Source organism: Heterocephalus glaber, unplaced genomic scaffold, assembly GCF_053883595.1.
Source record: "Heterocephalus glaber isolate CG9 unplaced genomic scaffold, H.glaber_assembly_v1.0 deba00001447, whole genome shotgun sequence".
NCBI lineage: Eukaryota > Metazoa > Chordata > Mammalia > Rodentia > Bathyergidae > Heterocephalus > Heterocephalus glaber.
Window position 1 is genome coordinate 9475906 of NW_028258299.1, and position 21328 is coordinate 9497233.

The 21328-nt window shown below is 42.4% G+C and overlaps 1 protein-coding gene and 1 long non-coding RNA gene across 18 annotated transcripts in view; one reads left to right on the plus strand and one right to left on the minus strand.

Annotated features, from left to right (window-relative positions):
• The window catches only part of LOC147827399 (uncharacterized), a 45758-nt gene extending 26837 nt beyond the window's left edge, over nt 1-18921 (plus strand). The window contains exons 4-6 of the long non-coding RNA XR_015452494.1: nt 11132-11288; nt 11767-16977; nt 17436-18921. This is a non-coding gene — a long non-coding RNA (uncharacterized LOC147827399). The remainder of the gene's footprint in view (nt 1-11131; nt 11289-11766; nt 16978-17435) is intronic.
• Fggy (FGGY carbohydrate kinase domain containing) overlaps nt 1-21328 on the minus strand; it is a 479381-nt gene that overhangs the window by 144397 nt on the left and 313656 nt on the right. For 16 of the 17 annotated variants that reach the window (XR_015452489.1, XR_015452488.1, XM_087214470.1 and 13 more), the window contains 4 exons: nt 18917-19064; nt 12974-13048; nt 7235-7355; nt 2773-2867 (listed from right to left, as the gene is read on the minus strand). Coding sequence is in view for 14 of the 17 variants with exons in the window: in XM_087214470.1 (XP_087070596.1) it covers nt 2773-2867; nt 7235-7355; nt 12974-13048; nt 18917-19064 (439 nt within the window). In the remaining 3 variants the exon portion in view is untranslated. Of the gene's footprint in view, nt 1-2772; nt 2868-4500; nt 4728-7234; nt 7356-12973; nt 13049-18916; nt 19065-21328 lie in introns of all 17 variants that reach the window. The other variant, XR_015452490.1, reaches the window with a different exon arrangement.

Genomic DNA, 21328 nt, shown 5'->3' on the forward strand with positions numbered 1-21328 from the left:
CACCTGGAAAGGACAGGTAACACTGTCTAAAGATGTACAACCAAGCACCAAGCTCAAGACTACACGGATTCGGGCAGCTAATGATGACAGATAAGAGCGTATGCCTTTCTTTGCTACTGGACAACAGTATCTTCTGAAGACAGTCAGGGCAGGAACACATTTCTTTGTGTTGGATAAGAGACATGAGCTTGTGTTTAAGATGCTGTCAGCCTTACAGCTGCTACTCAGCACACTAACACCATATCTGATCTGCTCTATCTCAGATTCTACTCCAAAGATTAACATCAGATTTTATGTAGCAAACATGTCTGTGTGGAATTGTGGTCCATTTCCGTTCAGGGAATGATGTGAGTGAAACTCCCTTACCTAGGGACCCTGGTTTTAAGTAAAGTATCAAGGAGACACTGTGTGTCAGTCTATGCTCTGGGCTGTAGACATCTCCCAATCTGTGGCCAATAGCACTTCTTCTCAGAAAATACGTCTTTGATTCCTTAAGAAGCCCCTCGAAATATTTTTAAGGAAAACAGAAAAAAAATCAAACAAATTAGAAAAAGAATGAAAATCAAGACAGGGTACCGATCCAGATAGACCTTCATTTCAATTCTTCTTTGCCCTTCCTAATTGTAAAACCTTCTACAAATTACTTAAAATGCCTCTGAAACTTGGTTTCCTCACACTTAACACAAGGATAGAACCATCGCTCCTCTAGCCAGGAAGACTGCAAAGAATACATGAGCCATTTTTGTCTGCTCAGACTGCCATAAGAAGATATCACAGACTCATGTGTTTAAGGCTCAAAGTCTGAGATTGGGGTGCCATTGATTAGATTGTGGTGAGGGTCCTCTTTTGGTGTGTGGGCAGCTAAATTCTGAGAGACAAGAGTATGAACAAGATCTCTGGTGTCTCTTTGTGTATGGGCACTAATCCCACTGGACCAGGGCAGTGTCCTCATGAACTCATCAAACTCTAATTACCTTTCAAAGCCTCATCTCTAAATGCAAATCATTTGGGGGGTCAAGACTCCCTATTTGACATGAGAATTTGTGGGGATACACATTCAGTCCATCCAGGAGATAATGTATGCAGGGTTTTAATAAACATCACTCTTGTTTTGTTTGAAGGACAAGACATTCAGTTATGAGAATGTCTTTGAAAGTTGATATATTAAAATCATAATTGACAGTTCACTGCATAAATTAGTATTTCCATTAGATCTTTTTGAGAGGGGACCAGAAAATTCAGAAAATGTTGAGAATTCAATTAGATTACCTTTAATTTAAAGACTTCAGTTAAAGTCCACAAGTGTTTATGAGTAAATTCAGTTCCTTGAGAGAGATATGTCATTGGTTCCAGAGGCATGGACGATGTGTAGTGTACCACACTTCCCAAAATGTGGAACAAAGAGCATGGATTTTGGAAATTGACTTTTATACATTTATACATTTTATACTTTTATACTTTTATACTTTTGTCCATTTCTAATAGATTACCTTTAAGGTTTTTAAGCTTCCTGGATCTCTTAATCAATTTTTGTGACCCATAAAGCATTGTTAGGGGTAGTCAGGAAGATTAAATAAAAAGCACTCAGCATAGTGTCTGGCATATAAGAGAGTCATTGGGCTACCGGTAGAAAACCGGGCTCTTTGCCTTGGCTTTGAGACCTTGAGCAAGTCATTAAGCTCCCTGATTCTCAGCTGAATAAATATCTCTTTACTCTCAGCTGAGACTTGAGAGATAGACTTCTTGTTTTGGCATTTACTAGGTTACTTGGTTCCTGTTTCAAATTAGTCAAGTTACTTAACTTCTGTATGGCTCGCTCACCTATAAAATAGGGACAACAGAGCTACAGCAGAGACTAAGTGGGTGTCCCTGACTCAGAGAAAAAGAACTCATAGTGAGGTATCTATTGCCTACTGTTACAGAGAAATGCAATTGCAGAATGGACTGGTGAAGTCACAAAGGCTGATAGGGAATCAGGCCTGGATTTGGGCTTGGGTGCCTGAACTCCAGGGTGCATCCTCTTGACCTCTGCACAACACTTATTCTGTAGTATTTTGTATTATTTTAGCATTCAGAACCTGTTTACAAAAGCCTAACATATGCAATGCCTTTTGTAATTTGGTGGCAGGAAAAGTTTCGAGTCTTACCAGAAACTAGCATGTTTCCTCTTTTTGAAAATAAAAATTATGCAACTTATCATGTGTTTTCTTTTTTCTTTCTTTCTTTTGGTCTTGGCTTCCAGGAATCTCAAAGCCAAACTGAACATTCAATCACACCCACCAAATGGCTTCCTTCTTCCTATATTTTTGTTCCTTGTTTTCTTTTTAAATTTCTTTTCTTTTTTACCAACATTTTCATTAGTGTTTCTTGTTGATAGAGGCCTCAGAGCTACTTGGAAAGTTATGATGTTGAAATAAGGATATATAAGTTGACATGTACAGGAAAAACTAAAATTTTGAGCCTTACCTGTTTCACTTGCTCAAATAAAAATGGGAAGGAAGACATTTAGAATGCATGACTTTAAGAGATATTTTAAAGGATAAAAAAGAAAACCCACCAAAAAACAGACAGAACAACCAAGACTAACAGGCCAACTGAAATGGAAACTGCAATAAGTATGTCTGAGCCTGGAAGCATTTGAAATCTCCCTGGCTGGAACCCATCATTTCTTAATTATATCCTGTGTGTGTTTTGCAAGATGTAAACTGCTGTCAAGGGAAGGACAGTCTCAGACAGGGGAGGGACCACAGCCCATCCCTGGATCCAACATACCTGCACAGAAGCGAAGTCCCCCGAGGCACAGGCACCCAGAAGAGCAGCACCCACAAGAACAGACTCCACCTCTTGTGACAGGACCACAGGCATGCCTGTGCAGGACAAGGCCACATTTCATTTAGGAAGCAAGGCCAGAGCCGTTTGGGGAGGCAGCAAGCAGCTCCAGTGGTGAAACACCTGACATCTAGGCAGCATCCCCCCACCCTAATCCTGACCATAACCCTGTTCCTTGGGATCACCGGTTCTAAAGGATTTCACTGCTCGTGCTGCTGGTGCATCAGCCCAGAACTCCATGGGAACCGATACCATATCTATATCATTCCATGAGATGTGGGTGCCTGGGTCTTCCAGACTTCTGCTTGGTGCTACCGGCCATTTGATTCAAATTCAGCTCAACAAATGTTTATCATGAGCTTTGCGGGGACCAAGGAATACTGAGATCAATCAGACTGTGTCTTGCTGTTCCAGTCTCAGAGGGGAGATGGATGAAAAAGAAACCTGGGGCATTAGGGGCCTGGTGCTCAGCTGAGCAGTACCAAGTGGTGGCCACCACTGTTAGAATTAACATTATTGGTGCGTGAAGCTCTATGTGAAAGTCACCTGGGCTGGAGAGTGGAACGGGGAAAGGAGCTGAATGAAGCCCCAGTTAGTTCCTGGGTTGCAGCCCTCAGTGATCTGGAGACAGACTACCACTGTGCAAATTTTGACTTCCTTGATTTAATTGTGTGATCCTAGGTTGGTTACCTGACCTATCTGTGCCTCAATTTTTTCAACTGCAAAAATTTTACCCATTTTTGGGTTACTATGAGGACTAACAATTCTATTAAAAGTCAGGCATTTAAGAGTATGGCCTCAATATAAAATAAGAACTAAGATACATTATGTTCAGGTACAAACACCCAATGATAAATGTAAATGTACTGTATACCTAGAATGTACCAATTAATATATAAATAAATAAATATAAATAAATAAACAAATGAAAAAGTCAGGCATTTAAAACAGTGCATGGCTTGGAGAAAGCAGTAGATAAGCAATGGCTGTTAAGATTCTTGAAGCTTACCTTCTCTGTGACGTCTCTCACCCATACAGCCCCAGTGGGTGGAACTCCCCACCCACCACTTTCCCCTGACTCTCAACCAGTCCCACCTCCTCCCCATCTCTCTCCCCTGGTTCTGAGCCCCAACTGTGTCCTTTTCCTGCTGGCTACTTCTCTGACTAAGCTCCAGCTGGGTTCCCTCTTCACAGAGCCCCCAGGGCCTTTATGCCTCCAAGCTTAGAGGTGGCAACATGTCTGTAACCTTAGGCGACTTCCTGGGTGCCTGAATTTCCCTGCACCCCGAGCAATCTCCTTAAATAAACCCCTCATTCTACTTGTCTTTAGCTAACCCTTTGAGGGTGTAGGTCTTTCCATGTCTGGGCCTGGCTGGACCCACACCTCTGCCCTCTGGGTTCCCACCCTGCTCTTTGGTACCTGGTCTTTCCGTCAGAGGCCCACAAGCATGTTTTCTCTTTTCAAGACAACTTTAGGCAAGACATCACTGTTTTCTGTATCCCCACACCAAGCACAGCTCTTGATGGGCTGATGTGCAGAGTGAATAAATGAACGAACGGTTAAAATAATGAGTAAGGCAGGAAGAGGGAAACCCTGACCGAAACTGCCAGTATTCAAAACAAAATTCAGCAGAAGGAACATTTAGTTCCAATTCACCAAGGGAAACCTACAATTACTTGGTCCACGCCGAGTGTTTCTTGAAACCACAGTTGACTGAAGCGCCAGGGTACAAGGAGGTTCTTCCTCACACTGATGACATTTCCCGAGCTGGCAAAGCCCCATCTCCCCGCCTGTACAGAGCAGGCTGCTCCTAACAGGGCAGAGATTTTGGTTCCAAAATATCAGACTGCTTTTTTTTTCACTGTCCCTTCTCCTTTTGGGCATGAGGCCACCTGGACTGAAAAAGTGAATGAACATTTACTTATCACCTACTGAGAAGCAGGCACAGTTTGATGAACAAACTCCAGCACATTTACTGCTCAGCATGATCTACAGAGGGGAGGTGATGACATTTCTGTCTTCCAGAAGAAACAACTGAGGCTCAGAGAAGGAAAGGAACTTGCTCTGGGTCACAGAGCTGCCCTTTTGCTCTTTCTACGACTCCACACTGTCTCCAAAGAATCTTCCAAATCCTTTGTGTTTTTTTATGTGTATTTCTGAGAATAATGTCCAGTCCCTATGGTCCTCTCTGAGTCTTCCTTGGCAGGGAAACTAGAACAGTTACAGTGCTTAAAGGCATCAAAGCACTACCTGTCCACTGGCTGCTGTGTACTGCTGCCTGGGCAGACGCCTTTCACAGGGACAGATGCAAATGTGTTCTTTCCTCTGGGAGCTGGGTGAAGGAGAGGAAGAGGAATGTGAACTATTTTATCTGCTGCACTAATGAGTTTAGCAGAGCCCAAAGCATTTAAAGGCAGATGCACTTTGCCATCGCTTGTCAATCACAGGCTTCCAAAGGCAGAGGAATTTCAGGCCAAAGAAAAGGTCCCTTTGTCCAAAACTAACTGGTGCACAGTTAGAGACAAAAAATCCAGTTTCGATCTGAATCCAAACACTGATTAACAGCCTTTTTGTCCAACAGTGCAGAGGACAGCAGTTTCCAAAGCAGAACTTTCAAGGAGGCTGCTTTGCCCCTGCTTCTGAGTCAGCTCAGGGATATTGGGCTGGACGGGGACTCACTCTCACCAGGGCTGGAGCCGGAGTCCCAGGGCCACACACACTGGGTCATGTCTACCTGCCATGCCCCTACAGGCCCTGGTTTACCCATTCTCTTAGGCAATATGTCACCCACAAGTGACTTCTATTTCCCTCCTGCACCCAGGTTGGATGTTTTTGGCTGTCAGAAGGCTGAAAATTGGAAAGTCACAGGCCAGATTTTAAGCCTGAACCTTATCTGAGCCACCCAGATGATTTTTAGATAAAATGTGGTCATGGTTTTTCTCCTGGGGGAAGTGATTAGGCAATCTGGCTCCTGTGTCCCCTCTTTCTGCTCTCTCCAGCCCATTCCATAGGTCTGGATTCCTGGGGAAAAGGGAGTCATCATCAAACAGTTACAAAAGAAGAAGCAAGAAATCTGGGTAAGGAGTAAGGTACAAGGACAGTGGGCCCAGACAGGGTTGGTTACAAGCTAGTTGTGTCTTTTACTGACTGTCTGACTTTGGCAAGTCAATTAATTCACCTCCCTATCCTCAGTTAGCTTGTAAGATGGGAGCATTGGTTTTTAATTTCAGTGGTATGGGAGGATTAAACGTATATAGAATGATTCACTCTGACACATAGTAGGTAACTGGTTCATGGTGGTAACTGTTATAGTTCCCATCCGATGGATGTACCCTTATACTGTGTCCTTTCCTAAGCTATCCTCTGACTTGCATCTCAGTCTGTTTATCTCTAAGATGGGGGTAGTTAACCCTGATTAGTTTCATCTTACAGTGTGCACTGTCTCACATGACCTGGATGGGGAGGCAAAGTGACCTCAGAGGCTCTGACTTGCCCAGCTGTCAGAATCAAGGAACCAGGGACAGAGGACAGTGAGGGCCATGATGACTAGAGGCCAGTGTCAGATGGGCTTTCATTCGGTGGGTGTGGGGACTGTGGATAGGCTCCAATCCTCTCCTACTTTCCTCCCCGCCCTGCCCTGGTCCCTGGCCCACTCTGGGATGGGTTCTGGGAGGGAGCAAGGAGACAACAGTGGAGAGGAAGCAAGAAGGGTGAGGGTACCCATACCAGCCTTTGTGCCCCAGCAGCTCTACCAAGGATGTTCCTCTGCCACTGCCTGCTCATATCATAAGGAGCTCAGACTGGTACTATAGCTTCCCTCCTCCTGCGTCCTGACCCCTGATTGTGATGAGTAGAGAAGGAATCCCAGGATCTTGGTCTCTTGGTTCAAATTCCCAGTCTTCAGCTAAACCCAGGTTTTCCCAGCATCTGGACTCTGCATTCTCTCTTCAGGACAGCATCCTGATCACTTCGTCTAGACCCCATGCCCTGTGCTGTAACAGGAGCTTCCATCACCTTGTTCTCTCAATCAGAGCTCTTGCTGCACTGAACTGAGTGTGTCTGTTTGCTCTTTCCCTTCTTCCTCAGTAGATCTTCCTCAGCAGGCCTCTGCAAAGGCAAGAATCACCCTAATTCATCTCTGTATCTCCACTGTTCCCTACCGTGCCTGCATCAGAAGAGGTACTCAGAACTGTGGAGCAAATGCTTAAGTTAAGATCCAACCCTTGCCAGTGTCTCTCATCTCATTTAGTACTTGGATATGGATAGAAGTCACTTTCCCAATGATGAACATGAAGGCTTCCTAGGCATGTTCATAGCTTGGCACAATGCTTAAGTCCTCCTGCTCTCAGCCAGCCTAGAGTGTGGCTATGCCCATTTGCCCATCTCTCTTCCCATGTGACTTACCAGTAATATCTGCATGCATCTGCACAAAAAGGGGATTTTTACTCAGGCCACCACACAAGAAAAGAGTACTGATAGAGTGCCCTGCTGCCTCCATGGCCTCTATGATGAAGCGGGTTCCAAACTGAAAAGGAAAAGCATAAGGAACCATTAGTATGGTAGCAAAAGGAAATGATGAGCACTTACTAAATGTTTACACAGTGCTTAATGCTGCACTGACAGCTTTATATCCACCACCTCAGAAAGCTGAAGCTAAGGGAGATATGTTGCCTGTGATCACACAATTAATTAAACCTAGGCCTGCTGAGTGAGAAATGCAGTCTAGGCCTGCTGGACTCCAAAAGTCTCTTCACTACTCTACTGTTTACTTCTATCAGTAATTATTCAACACTAACAAAAACAGTTGATGATGTTAACACAGTTAATATTAACACAGTTCTTTTCAAATATTTGATGACAGTCTATTGCAACCTAGACACACTGTTAGATACTGGGATTGGAGTGACTGCAGTACTGCTCTGAAATCACCAGCATTGATGGCGTTGGGGTCAATCTTCTTTCACTAAGCAGAACTAAAGACTCTTTCCTCAGCAAAGGTGCCGAATAATATAGCAACAGAAACATAAGAAAAGGGGCTCTAATCGCACAAAGAACATGAGATGCAAGTCTTCAGGCCAGCAAAGGGCTAAGCCTGCATTTGTCATGGCCTGAAGTGAGGCAATGGTTCTGTGGCAGTGAGGCTTCTGGAGCCAGCATCTCTTCCACTGGTGGCGAACCACTGGCATGAGTGCCGCAGCGGGCTGTCTGTATCACTGAAAGCTCTGAAAGGTTTGCCATCCTCATGACCTAGGGTTATGTGGAAGACTTTCACTCTGCCTGGCTCAGAGCTTCACCTATTGGGAGCTCAGCCCTTGTGTTCCAGCCTTTCTGTGCTGGGTCCTTCCTAAAATAAATTATCCTTATCCCTGTCTTGCTGAATGCACCAAACTCAGTAAAAATTGTGGTAATTTGAGAAGACACTTCCTTCCTTAGGGTCACTGAGGTGAACTGTAATGTAAATCTTTAGTTTTGACCAGGCTATTCAAATAGCTGGAGATTCTAATTCATTTGGAAATGCAAAAGACCCTGAAAGTTCCAAATTCACAATTTCTTTGGGGGTAAGGATTAAAACAAGAGCAACTGTGACCTGGCCTTAAGAAGGCAGCTACAGAGTGATATCTGAGGGGTGGCTCTGGAGAGCAGTGAGGAGGAGGACTAGAGGTGGATAGAGAGCCCTTGAAATGTTTAGAGAGGAGTAATGCTGAAGTGGAGGCAGGGGAAGGTCAGGTGAGGCAAAAGGTCACGGATCTGAGGGGCCAGGATCTCCACAGAAGACCCTCCTTAGTGTAGCCACCAAGAAGAAGGTGAGAGGTAGGCTGCAGAGGAGTTAAGAGCCAACACCATAATTTTTAGTGAAAGTATGACAGTGTTGTGCATAGAAAAGAAGTAGAGATAGTTCAACTTGAGGGCAAGAGGGAGCAGAAATTTGGGAAGCCAGCAGGATGCCCCCCTGATCTCGGGCCCCAAGGCCTGCGGCATAGAGCAAGGTAAATCTCCTTTGACAGGGCTAACTGGAGAGGCCAGGAGGTACCTCTGAGGAAGGAGGTATCAGAGGGGGGACCTGAAGCCAGAGGGTATGGAATCCCAATGGTTTGGAGAAAATGATGAGGGACGGGGCAGTTCAGGAGCAAAAGGCATAGCAGTTCCAGCCCTGAGGTCTTCAGAGTTTGTTGAAGCCACTCATGAATCTGGTAAAAATATGGACTAGGTGAAACTTGGGCCTCTAGTGAGAATCCACAGATGTATCGTGTTTAAAAAATTAAAACATGTTGTAAGGCCAGATCCTGCTTATTGACTATAGCTGATTACTCCCAGATGTTTTTCTTAGGCCTTTTGAGGGTCATGAACCCCACTGAAAATATGATAAAACCTACTGACCTAACCAGAAAAAATAGGTCTCACAGAAAACAGTTCTATACATAACTCCATGAGGTCACCAGATGCCTTTAAATCCACCATGGATCATTTGATGCCCATGGATTGCAGGCAGTGCTGGTCTCCTGGAGGGGTGGGGGTCTGTAAGAGCTGAAGCATGAGTTTTAGGTTAAAGAGGGAAAAAAAAGAACCTTAAGCCAGCATTCAGGCATTTCACCTATTTCTTATGCCTAACCTAAGATTCTCATTTGTTAAATAGTAACAAAAATGCTATATTCATTCCGCTGAAAATTCTATGGCTTGTCAAAAATGGCGACATAAAAAAAAAAAAGTGCAGTCTCCAACTTGATGAAACACAGTGATACCTAACTTCCAAGCCTGCTTCTGTAGGCAGTGTGTGCTAGAGCACATGGAAAGAGCTTACAAAAGAGCTCTTCTGCTCATTAGCTAGGTGCTACAAATTCCACTATGCACTTTAATGACATCTCTAATCTTAAGACAAACTCAGAAACTACATATTGTTATCCCCACTCAGGAGCTATGTAATTTGCAGGGAGGGTAGCTGCCTTCCAATTTGCATGGGAATGCCATGCAAACTGAAATTTCTGATACTTCTAAAACCAAGCACCTAGAGCTGCATGACTGGCAGCCTTAAGAGGAGGGTAATGCAAAGCAGATGTCCTGGGAAAAGCAAAGACCTGAACAAGGGCACTCCCTCCAGGGGCCATGACAGCCCATCTCACCCCAGAGCAGCACTATGGTCCGCATTTTCCCTCCCCAGCAGTTCACTACAGGGCATTCCCTTTTGGTGTGCCAGACTCGGCTAAGTGTAACCCCTCATCCCCCTGAAATGCCCCCACCAAAGGGCTTTGTGTGAAAATGATTAGGTGCTCACCTTTCTGGAAAAAATGTTTCACCAATATATTTAAATTAAAACTAGGCGATTCCATTGGGAATGTACAGAACCAAATGCAAATCAAGAGATTTCAAATGCAAATAGTACTTTTTAAAGGGTCTGTTCTGAAAGGAAAACTGCAGAACAGGCGGTGGATGAACTGGGGGCTGACAGGTCTCTCAATGAAGCCTGAGCAAGGGAGAAGTGTATTGCATAGAGGATCTTGCAGTCCTGAGAGTTAAGTTTTCTCTCCTTAATTTCATTCTATTCCTACAAAACACTAACCATAAATATTACCACAGAGAAGCACTTGTTTAACTTATAAACATCAAATAGGGGCTAGGGGAATCTCAGGGCCCAGGAAAGAAGCAAAACCAAACCATTCTTTTTCAAGCCAAACAGGGTAATATCTGTTATCAGAATGCTTTATTAAAATGCACATTTTTGCCTAAAAGATCAGCATCTGACACATTTTTAAAAACTGACTGAACTCCTCCCAATTCAATAAACTCCTCAATAAAGCCTTATCAAGGAAGAAATCTTATTTTAAATGCCTTCCCTTTAATGTATTATAAAGATCATTAAAGCGATGGACAGAATAAATCTGATCACATTAAATACATGTAAGGCCCATTAAATACAAGATTGATTTTCCAAACTGTGTACTCAGGACAATATAGCTGACTTTTCCCCTCTCCTGCCTCCATTATTTTAACTCACCTTATATTGGTGGACTTATTGCTGCAATGTTCTTATCAGGAAAAAGACCTCTGAGAAAATCCCAAGCCAAATTCAAATTCTAAAATGTGTTAGTAAAAATTGTTCTTAGGAATATCCGAAGGCCTATTTCATCCAAGTAGAGTTTACAAATAGATCAAAGAAAAATGCAGCATTGTAAAGTAGAAAGAGCAGGTGCCTGAGAACAAGATGGATAAAGGTTCAAATTCCAACTACCATGGACTTGCTGCGTGACCCTAGCACAGCCTTCTTTCTCTTGTCTGTAAAAGGAGGGTGATACTTTTGATTTACAGGATTGCTGCCTTCAGTCACAGCACAGCTGTGGCATTCTGATGCCAGGAATAGGGTCGGAGACCCATGGAAGTTCATGACCACTGTGTGACGATGCCCCTCAGCACTTCCTGTTCGACGTTGACCTTCATGTCCACCTCTTAGCATTGTGCTCACCAGGTAAGGATCACTCAGCTGATTTTCTGGATTATCTGTTTCAAGTGATTCATTCTATTGTAAGACTTCTCATACAATCACGTTACTATATGAAGACAGATTGACCGGTCTGCTATTTATAAGGACTGTTTAATCTGTTGACTGATTCTATACTTCTACACAGTGACATTAAAGAAGGTATACATTTCTTTCATGTTTGGTAAGTTGTTTTTTATTGTACATGCATGGCACCTGATAGATCTGACCAATTAAAGAACACTTCTATTGGTGATATTGATAAATATGCATTTAGTTCTAACATTCAAAGTAATAAAGTTATGAAAGTAGTTCTTTTGAGAAGTAAAATAATTGAATAACCCTTATGTCTGTGTAGCATTAACAAAGCTATTTGTTTAAAAGGTCTTGTTACTTAATAATAAATTTTGAATTTAAATTTAGTAAATCGATGTTTCCGTTACGTCGCTTCTTATTCTCTTTCCAGAAGTGACTAGACCACCTGGATTAACTGTTATTTTGCTGTACCGACCTGCTCTGAGACCTTGAAAGCCATGACTGTCTCCACCAAAATGTACTTTCTAACAGGTATACACATATAAACTTTCTTGTAATTTCAGGGTTATCTTCTTATGCTCCACTCCTGGGTCACCTCTAGATAACAATATTTCGTAAACAATATTTGAGTTTCTAGGATTTTGTCTTCATTTTGGAATTTAGTTTAAGAGCTCCTACTATTTTAGATTTAAATTCTCCTTTCTGTTAGTAACCATCGAACTACCTCATCTAAACAGTCAATTATAAATTATTCCACAAAGTGAACAACATTGTGTGTTTTTTAAATTTGGTCATTCTTAACACCAGTTTTTCTAATGCAAGCACACATGGCATGTGCCTGCTTTCAACTCCACTTAGAGGATAAATTAGATAAATGAGCGATAGCTCAAAGACTTTATTCCATTCGGCTTTCAGTTATGTGGGGTTATCAGTAAAGCAGGACTGTCAAATTCCCTTCCAGAAAACCACCATCTCTCTTTAAATTAAGACACTATCACAAGAGCTTGGGATACTTATGGCTTAGAGTAGTACAAGAGGTGATCTAAAGCTGTAAAGAATGTTTAAATTAAAAAAAAATTACAATGAAAATACTACTTTGTCAATAATCCCCTTTAAAATAACTCCCCCCGCGTAAAACACACTTGTCCCATCATTCTTGCCACTTTCTGCAGCAGTTTTGGAAGTCCTTTTTTGTGTCTTTATGAGGTAATATTAAAAAATAAAGCAAATTTTGTTGCTGAGTGCCATCCAATGGAAAAGGTGGCCCATAAAAACGTTACGAGGTGTCTTCCTCAACCTTATTCACTGGATGTGGCGCTACATGACTTCTGACAGTCCTCCAAAATCAAAAGAACCATGACAGGTAAACATTTTGAATCAATCCATGACACTGAGGCACTTATGAGAATACCACTGAAGACACAAAAGAGGATTTCCAGAACTGCTTCAGAAAAAGGCCAGAGTGATGGGATAAGTGTGTCCAGAGTGAGGGGGACTGTTTTGATGGGGATTGATAGCAATGTGTCTTTTACTATAATAAATGTTTTAAAAATTTAATCACACATCATATTTTAAAATCATACTTCATATACTGATAGCCCCAGATTCTTTTTAAAAATAGCATTAAAGTATCTTACAGCAATGGCTTGAACTGTGGCCAGGTAGAGGATGGCAAGATCATCAAGGTCCTGAGACAGTGTCAATCCAGTGACCTGTAGGGAGAAAGAAAAGAAAAGCAGATGGCTTAAGGAGCTGCCATGGCTAGATATAGTTCCCATGAACTCTGAATGTGTTGTGTTTTCTTGCTGAAACAATTTCACATGCAAATCCCCTTTTTGTAAGCTGAACGTGGAATGCTTACTAAATCATTTATTCTCTAGACCTGGGAAAAAATACCCCTTCTTCCCCTTAGCCCCCCAAGTGCCTTGCCCTTGGAAGAAACCAAAGCAAAACAAACACTACAGGATGATTGTGTTTGATGCTTCTTAGCATGAGATTAAACGGCTGTTTCTTTTTCTTAGAAATATCTAATTTCTGTGGCTTATAAGAAATGAACGTGTGAACAGTGGCATTCTACTACATTCTCTTGTCTCAGTTCTGCTTCTGTCAGAATTCAGTAAGTGCTCAAGGGGTATTCACAGTAAAATAATCTGTCTCCTCTAAATGTCACACCTACTGAGTGATAATTTAGAATCTGTGGTTTGAAAGGGAATCCCATGAAAGTCAGTTGGAACCATATGCTTATATGTAGAAGGTCCATCTCTGAGAAATGCCAGAACTAAACGGAAGCTGGATTTGGATGTCAGGAAGACTTGTCCGCAGTTCCACCTTCACAACTCTTATTCATCAAGGTGTTCTCATGAGACATATCCAGAGGGTAAAGCCTGATGGTTTCTTCAAGCCTAGCCTGAAGTTTATAGGCATCAATACAGTGGTACCTTGGTCTATAAACTTAATTACTTTCATGGCTCTGGAGAAGATGGCCACATTCATGTTCATGTGGAAAGATAGCCCGATTGTGTTCATCATCTGACGCAGAGTTCCCAAGCAAAAAAAATTTTCCCAAACATTTCTTTTGAGAATCAAATTATTCACAAACAAAACCATTTGTGATCCGAGGTACCACTATACTATAGTTCACTTTAGGTTTTCACATTATAAAATTAATTCACACAACATGCGTTTACCCAAGTTATATGGTATGATAATCTTGAGCTGAAGTAGGCTTGAGTATGCAGCTTGCAAAAAAATAGAAGAGGTGAGTGGTCTACCTGGGTCCTGGTCCTTCTTCCTCTTCAGCCCTACTTAATATAGTGTATCCCCATGAAGTTATGGTTCAGAGTTCGCAGCCTCAGTCATTGGAGGATTTTTTTTCTTAGAACCTAACTAATAATTGTTTGTGGAAACTGCAAATATCCTCTGCAATTTTTTTTGGAAGGAGGTTTGCAAGTAGCCAATCCTAGAGTGATATTCAGTTCTCCTTGCTGCCGATCGGCTGCTGCCCTGTAACCCCTTGCAGGGGGTCACTGTGAGATGTATCAAACTCTGGGGCTCTGAGGTCATCAGAGGGCACCTGAGGACACAATCCTGTCATTCAGTGCAGGCACACAATGGGGCTTCATTATATAATAATGAATCAGAATAGACAACCACACATGCACCACACAGCCTGCAAGCTCGCCCAGAATGTTTTGTCTTACTATGTCTCAGTAAGCTGATGAAAGCTACTATAAATGGTGAGCTGGAAAATAAAGCTGGGTTCCTGCTGTGTAATGTTGGTTCCATGTGTGTTCTTTTCTTTGGAAACCTGGCCTGACTGGGCCTCCCTTCAGCTCACCAGCCCCAACACCTCTCTGGTAGATGTATCAGCATTCTCTCATCATAACAGGTTGCTGTACCATGTGTAGCTATCTCAGGTGTTCTCATTTTTGTTCTTCTTAAAGCCCTAAGATCCCCAAGATACTGCCAAAACATCCTGCACTTTGTAAGGATTTATTAATACAGTATTTTATTAAATTAAATTACATAACTGTGGGAGACATAGCATACTTAGGGTTAAAACTATAAAAATAGGCATTTATAGGCATTTCTCTGACCCTATCTGAAATTTGTAGTTTTTCACAATTACAGGTGCTCTAGGAACATAACTCCCATGAATTTTGGGAGTCCACTGTATTCTCTCTAGATTCTGCCCCCAACCAGGATTGGTCTATCCCCCCCCCCCATACCAGATATCAAACTCAGGACCTTGAGCTTGCCAGGCAAGGATTGGTCTATCATTGCAAGGCACAGTCACCATTCAATTGCCCAAACAGGACTCCCTCCCTCCAATTATTTGAATCCATCTCCTTTACTGGGTCCTTACTGTCCTCCTCTTTCTCTATTCAGGGCATCACATTGTCCTTCCCTATTGCTGATACAGCCCAGAACAAATTCACATTTCTAATCACGCTCCTTTTCACAATGGAGGCAGAGTGATTGTTCTCATGTGCAAATTTGAGCATGTTCCTCCCTGTTGAGCTACTTTGAAGTAGAGATACCTTCTCTGTGTATGCACACTCCCCTGGCTCATTGCTGCTCCTCTCCAGCACCTGCTCTTACCCTTCCTTGCTTGCATCTTGAGCTCCCACTGTTCTGAGTTATTCATCTCACTGTGCCAAGAGGGACTCCTGCCTGCAGCAGAGCTACTGGTTGATGGCTTACTCTTGGCAAATAATTGGGCAACCAGACGAAAACTATGGCTTTGATTTCAACACACAGGAAGATGGAAACTTTGAAGAACAGACCATAAAGGAATTCTAGGACTCAGCCTTCTCAAGTCAATATTGTGAAAAATATCTATCATAAAATTCTGTTAGGGCTTGTGTTTAGATATCCCCCAAAGCCTTATGTGGTCTTAGGTGGGGCCTTTTTCAAAGGTGGCTGAATCTAGAGTGTGTGATTGATTCCTGGTGCAATGCTAGGCCCAAGGACACTAGGATTAAGGGTGTGAGTGTTACCACCCTAAGTAGTCTGGATAAGACAAAAGGGGCAGAAAGACACTGTTAAAATCCCTTGCTGCTCTTGCTACCTCCTGTCTACCAGGAACTGTTTTCTCCTCTGAAAGATCTGTCAGCCACACAACCCTGCCTTGGAGTCAGTCAATTATGGACTGAAACCTCTACAAACTGTGAACCAAATAAACCTTTTCCCCTTTAACTTTGGGTGTCAGGTATTCTGTCTCTGCAAGGAGAGAAAAGTAACTAAGACAAATTCCCTGAGGACCTAACATACAGTAGGAATGCTGGAACTAGGAGTGAACATGATCATGCTGATATTATAGAACTTCATTTTACAGGTGAGGCTCTAACTTTCCCAAAGGAGGCTGGGGATTTAGTTCAGGGATGCCATGCCTGCTTGGCAAGCACAGGGTCCTGAGTTCAATTCCTGGTACTGAAAAAAAAATTGCCCAAAGGATCATAGAGAATGGAAAACAGAACCCAGGTCTTCTGACAGACTTTGCTTGTCTTATTCATCACAGTATCCTCAGTGCCTAGTGCTATGCTTGGTACACAGTAGATATTAAGTTAAAATTTGTTAAATGTGTGATAATTCAAGTTCTTTTTTTGCTACTGAACATTTTTTCTTCTATATCCTATCTTTTTCTATCAATTTACGCAACTATAATTGAACAACATTAATTCCTTGGCTCATCAAATACAGAGGGAAGACATTGCTTCATGCCCCAGAGGAGCATGAACTGGGGTATCTGGAGCCTGGTCACTTGCTGCCACATCACCCACACCATCACACCTATGCATCCTTATCATGGGAGCGACTTAGATGAGACTGGCGTAAAAGCAGGTTCCCTGAAGCGCTGATGGAGCCTTGTGTAAGAAAAAGGCATCCATCTGGGAGAACAAATTAAAAAGTTTGAAATGAGTAAGAGTTCAGCCACATCAGTTGGACACCGTGTGGTAGGCTGTGATTCTGGCTTAGGATCACTGGTTATGCTCTTGCTCATGTCTTGCTGTTGGTCTACTATGGAAGCCGAGTGGCCATGGCTTAGATCTCTCTTTCAGAGTCAGGTGAAGAGATTTCCTCCCTCTGGCCTCTTCTCTCTGGCAGCAGTGGGAAATGATCCTCTGTGTCTCATCCACAGGTGAGTTTTAAAGAACAGATCTGGATAATTTGTGATGGGAGTGGGGTAGTTTCATTTTATATTGCAGAAGCATTTTCCAATCAATATTTATTAAGAAACCCAGTGCTTTGTATAATAATATAATTAAATGTAACTTGTTCTGTATCCTTCAAATGAATAAGAACCTATAAGAGAGAGGGGTGTGACACTTGAATTTAACTCTCTCAGTCCTTAGCAGATATCCATGAGAATTTCCAAAAAGCATTAGTATTGAAGGAAAAAGATACTGTGAACCTTTCTCTAGATTTCAAGCATTCCAAGAGATCAGAGACATCATGGAGACACTTTCTTCCAGAAAGTGAGAATGAAGTAATCAATGTAATTGAGCCCTAAAGTTAACTCTTGAACTTGCTAGCAGATATGGTAAAAAGGGACACACAATGGGTGACTTTGCTTTTTTCTTTTTCTGATAAACATAGTAATCACTCAAGGAGACAAAGTTATTCCTCGCAAGAAGTTCTAGAAAGGGCTTACTACAGGGAGCATGATATGGGAGGTAAGAAATATCAAAAGAGAAGTGAGCATAGCCATTTCCTAATTCACTCACCACTAGCACTAGAGCCATATTGTTGAAATGTGGATTACTGAAAGCTCTTTCTTTCTGAAATACAAAGATGCCATGACCTGGGGTACTGTTTCCTTGATGTCTCATCTGATATGCAAATGGGGACCAAGAAGGTCAGATAAGTATTAAGTCCATTTGGTTTCCTCTCAGATACCAGGGACCTGAGTTCAAAGTCAGCCCAGATGGAACTTCCCAAGGAATGCCTGCCATATGCATCAACTGGGAGACTGAACAGGACCCTGTAGAAGCTGCCCTACAGGAAGGTGGCTATAGTATCCTGGGAGAGCTGGGAATGCCCTGAGGAGGCGGGGCTTTGCAATGGCTGAGCATGGTGCCATGAATGAGAGGAAGTAGGGAAGAAACACAAGTGGAAGGAGTGTTTATAAATATGCACATGCCTAGTTTGAATCTTTGGGCAAGACAGTCAAATGTGTGGGGAAGTCCCAAGGGAGACTTGGAATGCTAGGCACATTTTATTTATTTTACCTGTTGTGTAATTAAGGGAACTGTAACAGAAAAAATATTTAGAAATGTGGAAATGTTGCATGTAGTTACCACAAATATGTGAACAGCATCTTAAAGATATAAAATACTTACCCAAATACTGTATTGAGATTTTTGGACTTAGAAAGGAAGTGTATGTGAATGGAAAGATGATGAGTTTTGGAGTAGGACACTTGGGTTTAAATTTTGATGATCTAACTGATGTTAAGCCTCTGGATAGGTGGCTGTAAGCTTGCCCACCAAGTTCATCCTTGACCCTCTAGGAAGGCCCAGAATCTCTGTACTGGGAGTGATCTTAAAGCTTACTAAGATCTGAATTTATTACCCACCAGAAGGTATTAATGGTATTTATTTTTGATCAAAGTTTAACCTGAAACCTTAAAAATATTGGTACAGATTCTGAAGAGCCCTGACTCAGAGCCTATATGACTTGTGGCAGAGGCAAGCAAGACTATGGGTGGTAATATTTACCACTGATTTGCCAGGTGGCTGGAGATGGAGATGAAAAGCATGACTTTATCAACTGAGGTAAATACACAAATTATACAGACACAACTTCCAGCCACCGTGGACAAAGCAGCAGAAGTAGTTGAACATATACTACTCTGAATGTGCTCAAGGCTGGCTCAGGAACAATGAGAACTTTCAACAGGTTGTCTTGGAAGCACCAAGGGCCTTCACACCAGCAACGCATTTCCAAGAGGCCAGTGTGCTAGTGGCCTGTTCTTTTTTTATTTTTCCTCTTTTTTGTTTCTCTTCACTTTGCTTCATCCAAACTTTTTGGCCCTTTGGCCTGCCTTCATCTTCGCGCAAGGACAGGCTGTTACTTACCATGCCCTTTAGTGTCAGATCTGCTAAGGGAGACCGGTTGCCATGGAAATCTGGCCAAACATGTAAATCAACAGTGAGGAAACCCACAGGCTGAGCCTTCTTAATCAGATCCAGGTGACTATTCAAATATGCATATACACTCTGGCATCTGCAAGAAAAGTGGATTTTGATTTTAGAAAAGGGCTAGGGTCAGGAGCCAATTGTTCTTCAGGGGGAAAAAATTGCACTTCCATATCAGACCCAGAAAGTAAGCACACTCCCCAAATCTCTGTCAAAGAAACTACCCCTAGAGAAGCCAGTCTACTGCACTCTCTAATCTCACCTTAGTACCATGTCCTACTGGGAAGCAATAAGGTTTGAAGTCAGCAGACCAGGTCTGGGAAAGGCTTTACTCCTGATAGGTAGGTGACCATGGAAAAGGTTCTCAAACGTTTGAAACTACCCTCTTCTCATCTGCAATAACAGATACCAAAATCCCTGTCCAGCTTACCTCAGTTATTGTGAAAATCAAAGAAGACTGTATGTTAACATGCAATATTTTGGGAACTGTACAGTACATTACACATGTAAAGGATTCACTAACATCAGTCTTTCTCACTGTAATAATGATGATGAGATGACAAAGGGCGACAAATATATATTTCTGAATCCAAAATAGGAACTTGGTAAAGGAGGTGACTGGATGTCATGAATCCAGCTTGGATCAGGAGATGAGATTTGATTTTTATTCCTAACACATGAAATGACATTATGTAAGTTCTTTCTCCTTTCTAAGCCTTAGTTTCCTCATGTAAAGAACGAAGGAGCCAGACCAGTCCCCTCATTCTTCATGTGAGAAGGAGACAGAAGATGGTGGGCTTGGGAGTCAGGACAGTGCTAGATTCAGATCTTGGTATTACTTCTCCTAGCTGGGTCACACATATTAGCCTTTCTGAATCCAACTGCCCCATTCATAAAATTGGTGTAACAATAACTACCTTGTTTTCAATCTCACTGCCTGGCATCCCGATTGAAGTTGATTAGCCTTGTTGTTCCTAAAGGTGATGCCTTCCAAAGCTCTCAACTAAGGAAAGTGAGTATATCAGATGTCAGCATCTCTCTACTTCCAGCTGTTGTCCCTGAACTACAGCTTTAAAGGCTAAAAGCATGGCTTGAATAATGGTAGAATAAAAATATAGGAAATCAGGGCCGAAGGGAGGTCAATACCTCAGACAATAGTTATGATTTATGATTTCTGGTTGTAGTTTTACGATACTGGGAACATCCCCATGGATCGCATGAAGCTTCTGAAAGTTTTCTGAACTGAGTGTAAGGAAACGAACAACTAGAGCAGTGGTTTTCAAACTCTCTTTCCTCCCTTGATCAGTGAAACTATTTTATTAAATGAAAATTTCATAAGGAAATACTATATAGGAAATGAAGAGAATCAAAAGTGCCTTGTACACAAATGAATGTGTACGTACCTGACTGTGTGTGTGTGTGTGTGTGTGTGTGTGTGTTCTGTGGGGTAAAGGCAACCCTATCTACTCACAAGCTCTTTGTTTCTTGCTGTAGCACTTCATGCCCAGTCTAAAATTTTCTCTCTGATCATATCAGGAGGAATAAGCTACTACCCAGAGAAGGTTCAACCACCACAGGGCAGCAGCTCCCTTCCCTGAGGAGATGGTTGGCCTTCTACCACCACCCAAGAAGGGAGGCATCACTAACAGCCCTCCACAGGAGAACACTCTGAGGCAGAGAGGCAGGACCGGGTCCACATGAAACCCGCGGTGTGATTCTGAACCCATGTGCTTTACATATCTCAGCTCAGAAAGTGTTTGTCAAAGCTCACACTCACACCTTATTTTAGGATATTATCGTTTTCTGAAAGGATTCTCTGAGCCCCCAGGGCAGTAGGCCAGAAGAATATAAGGGGTAGAATATGATCACACCCTGTTTTTCTGTCTCCTAGCTCTCTTTGCTTCTGGTCCAACAGGACCAACATTTGCAACAGAAGCCTTGTGAACATTCTTTTTAACCCAAAGCCAAGAGTCTGTACTAACCTAGCTTGCCATTTCAGAATACCATCACTGCTCTTAGAGGATATATTTTTTTAAATGCATGTCTATAAATCTTTTCATTCTGCCTCTCAGGGAATCTCAGAGCAGGGCATTTAGTTTCAGACATCTGAGTCAATAAGAGCCTACAGTCCTAATAATTATTAATTTGTCATTGTCTCATTTACTGTGGGTCTCTGCAAACAGTGAGATTCATTTGGCCTCTACATATACGGTCACTCATGCTCTAATGAGATCCCTGGGGGATGGGACATATGTTTACCCTTTTGACTCCTCACCTCTGCAGCTGTATGCTTATTCTGTGGATTCAGCCATTTCTCTACATGTTTTTTCCATTATACCTTACCATGTGAAT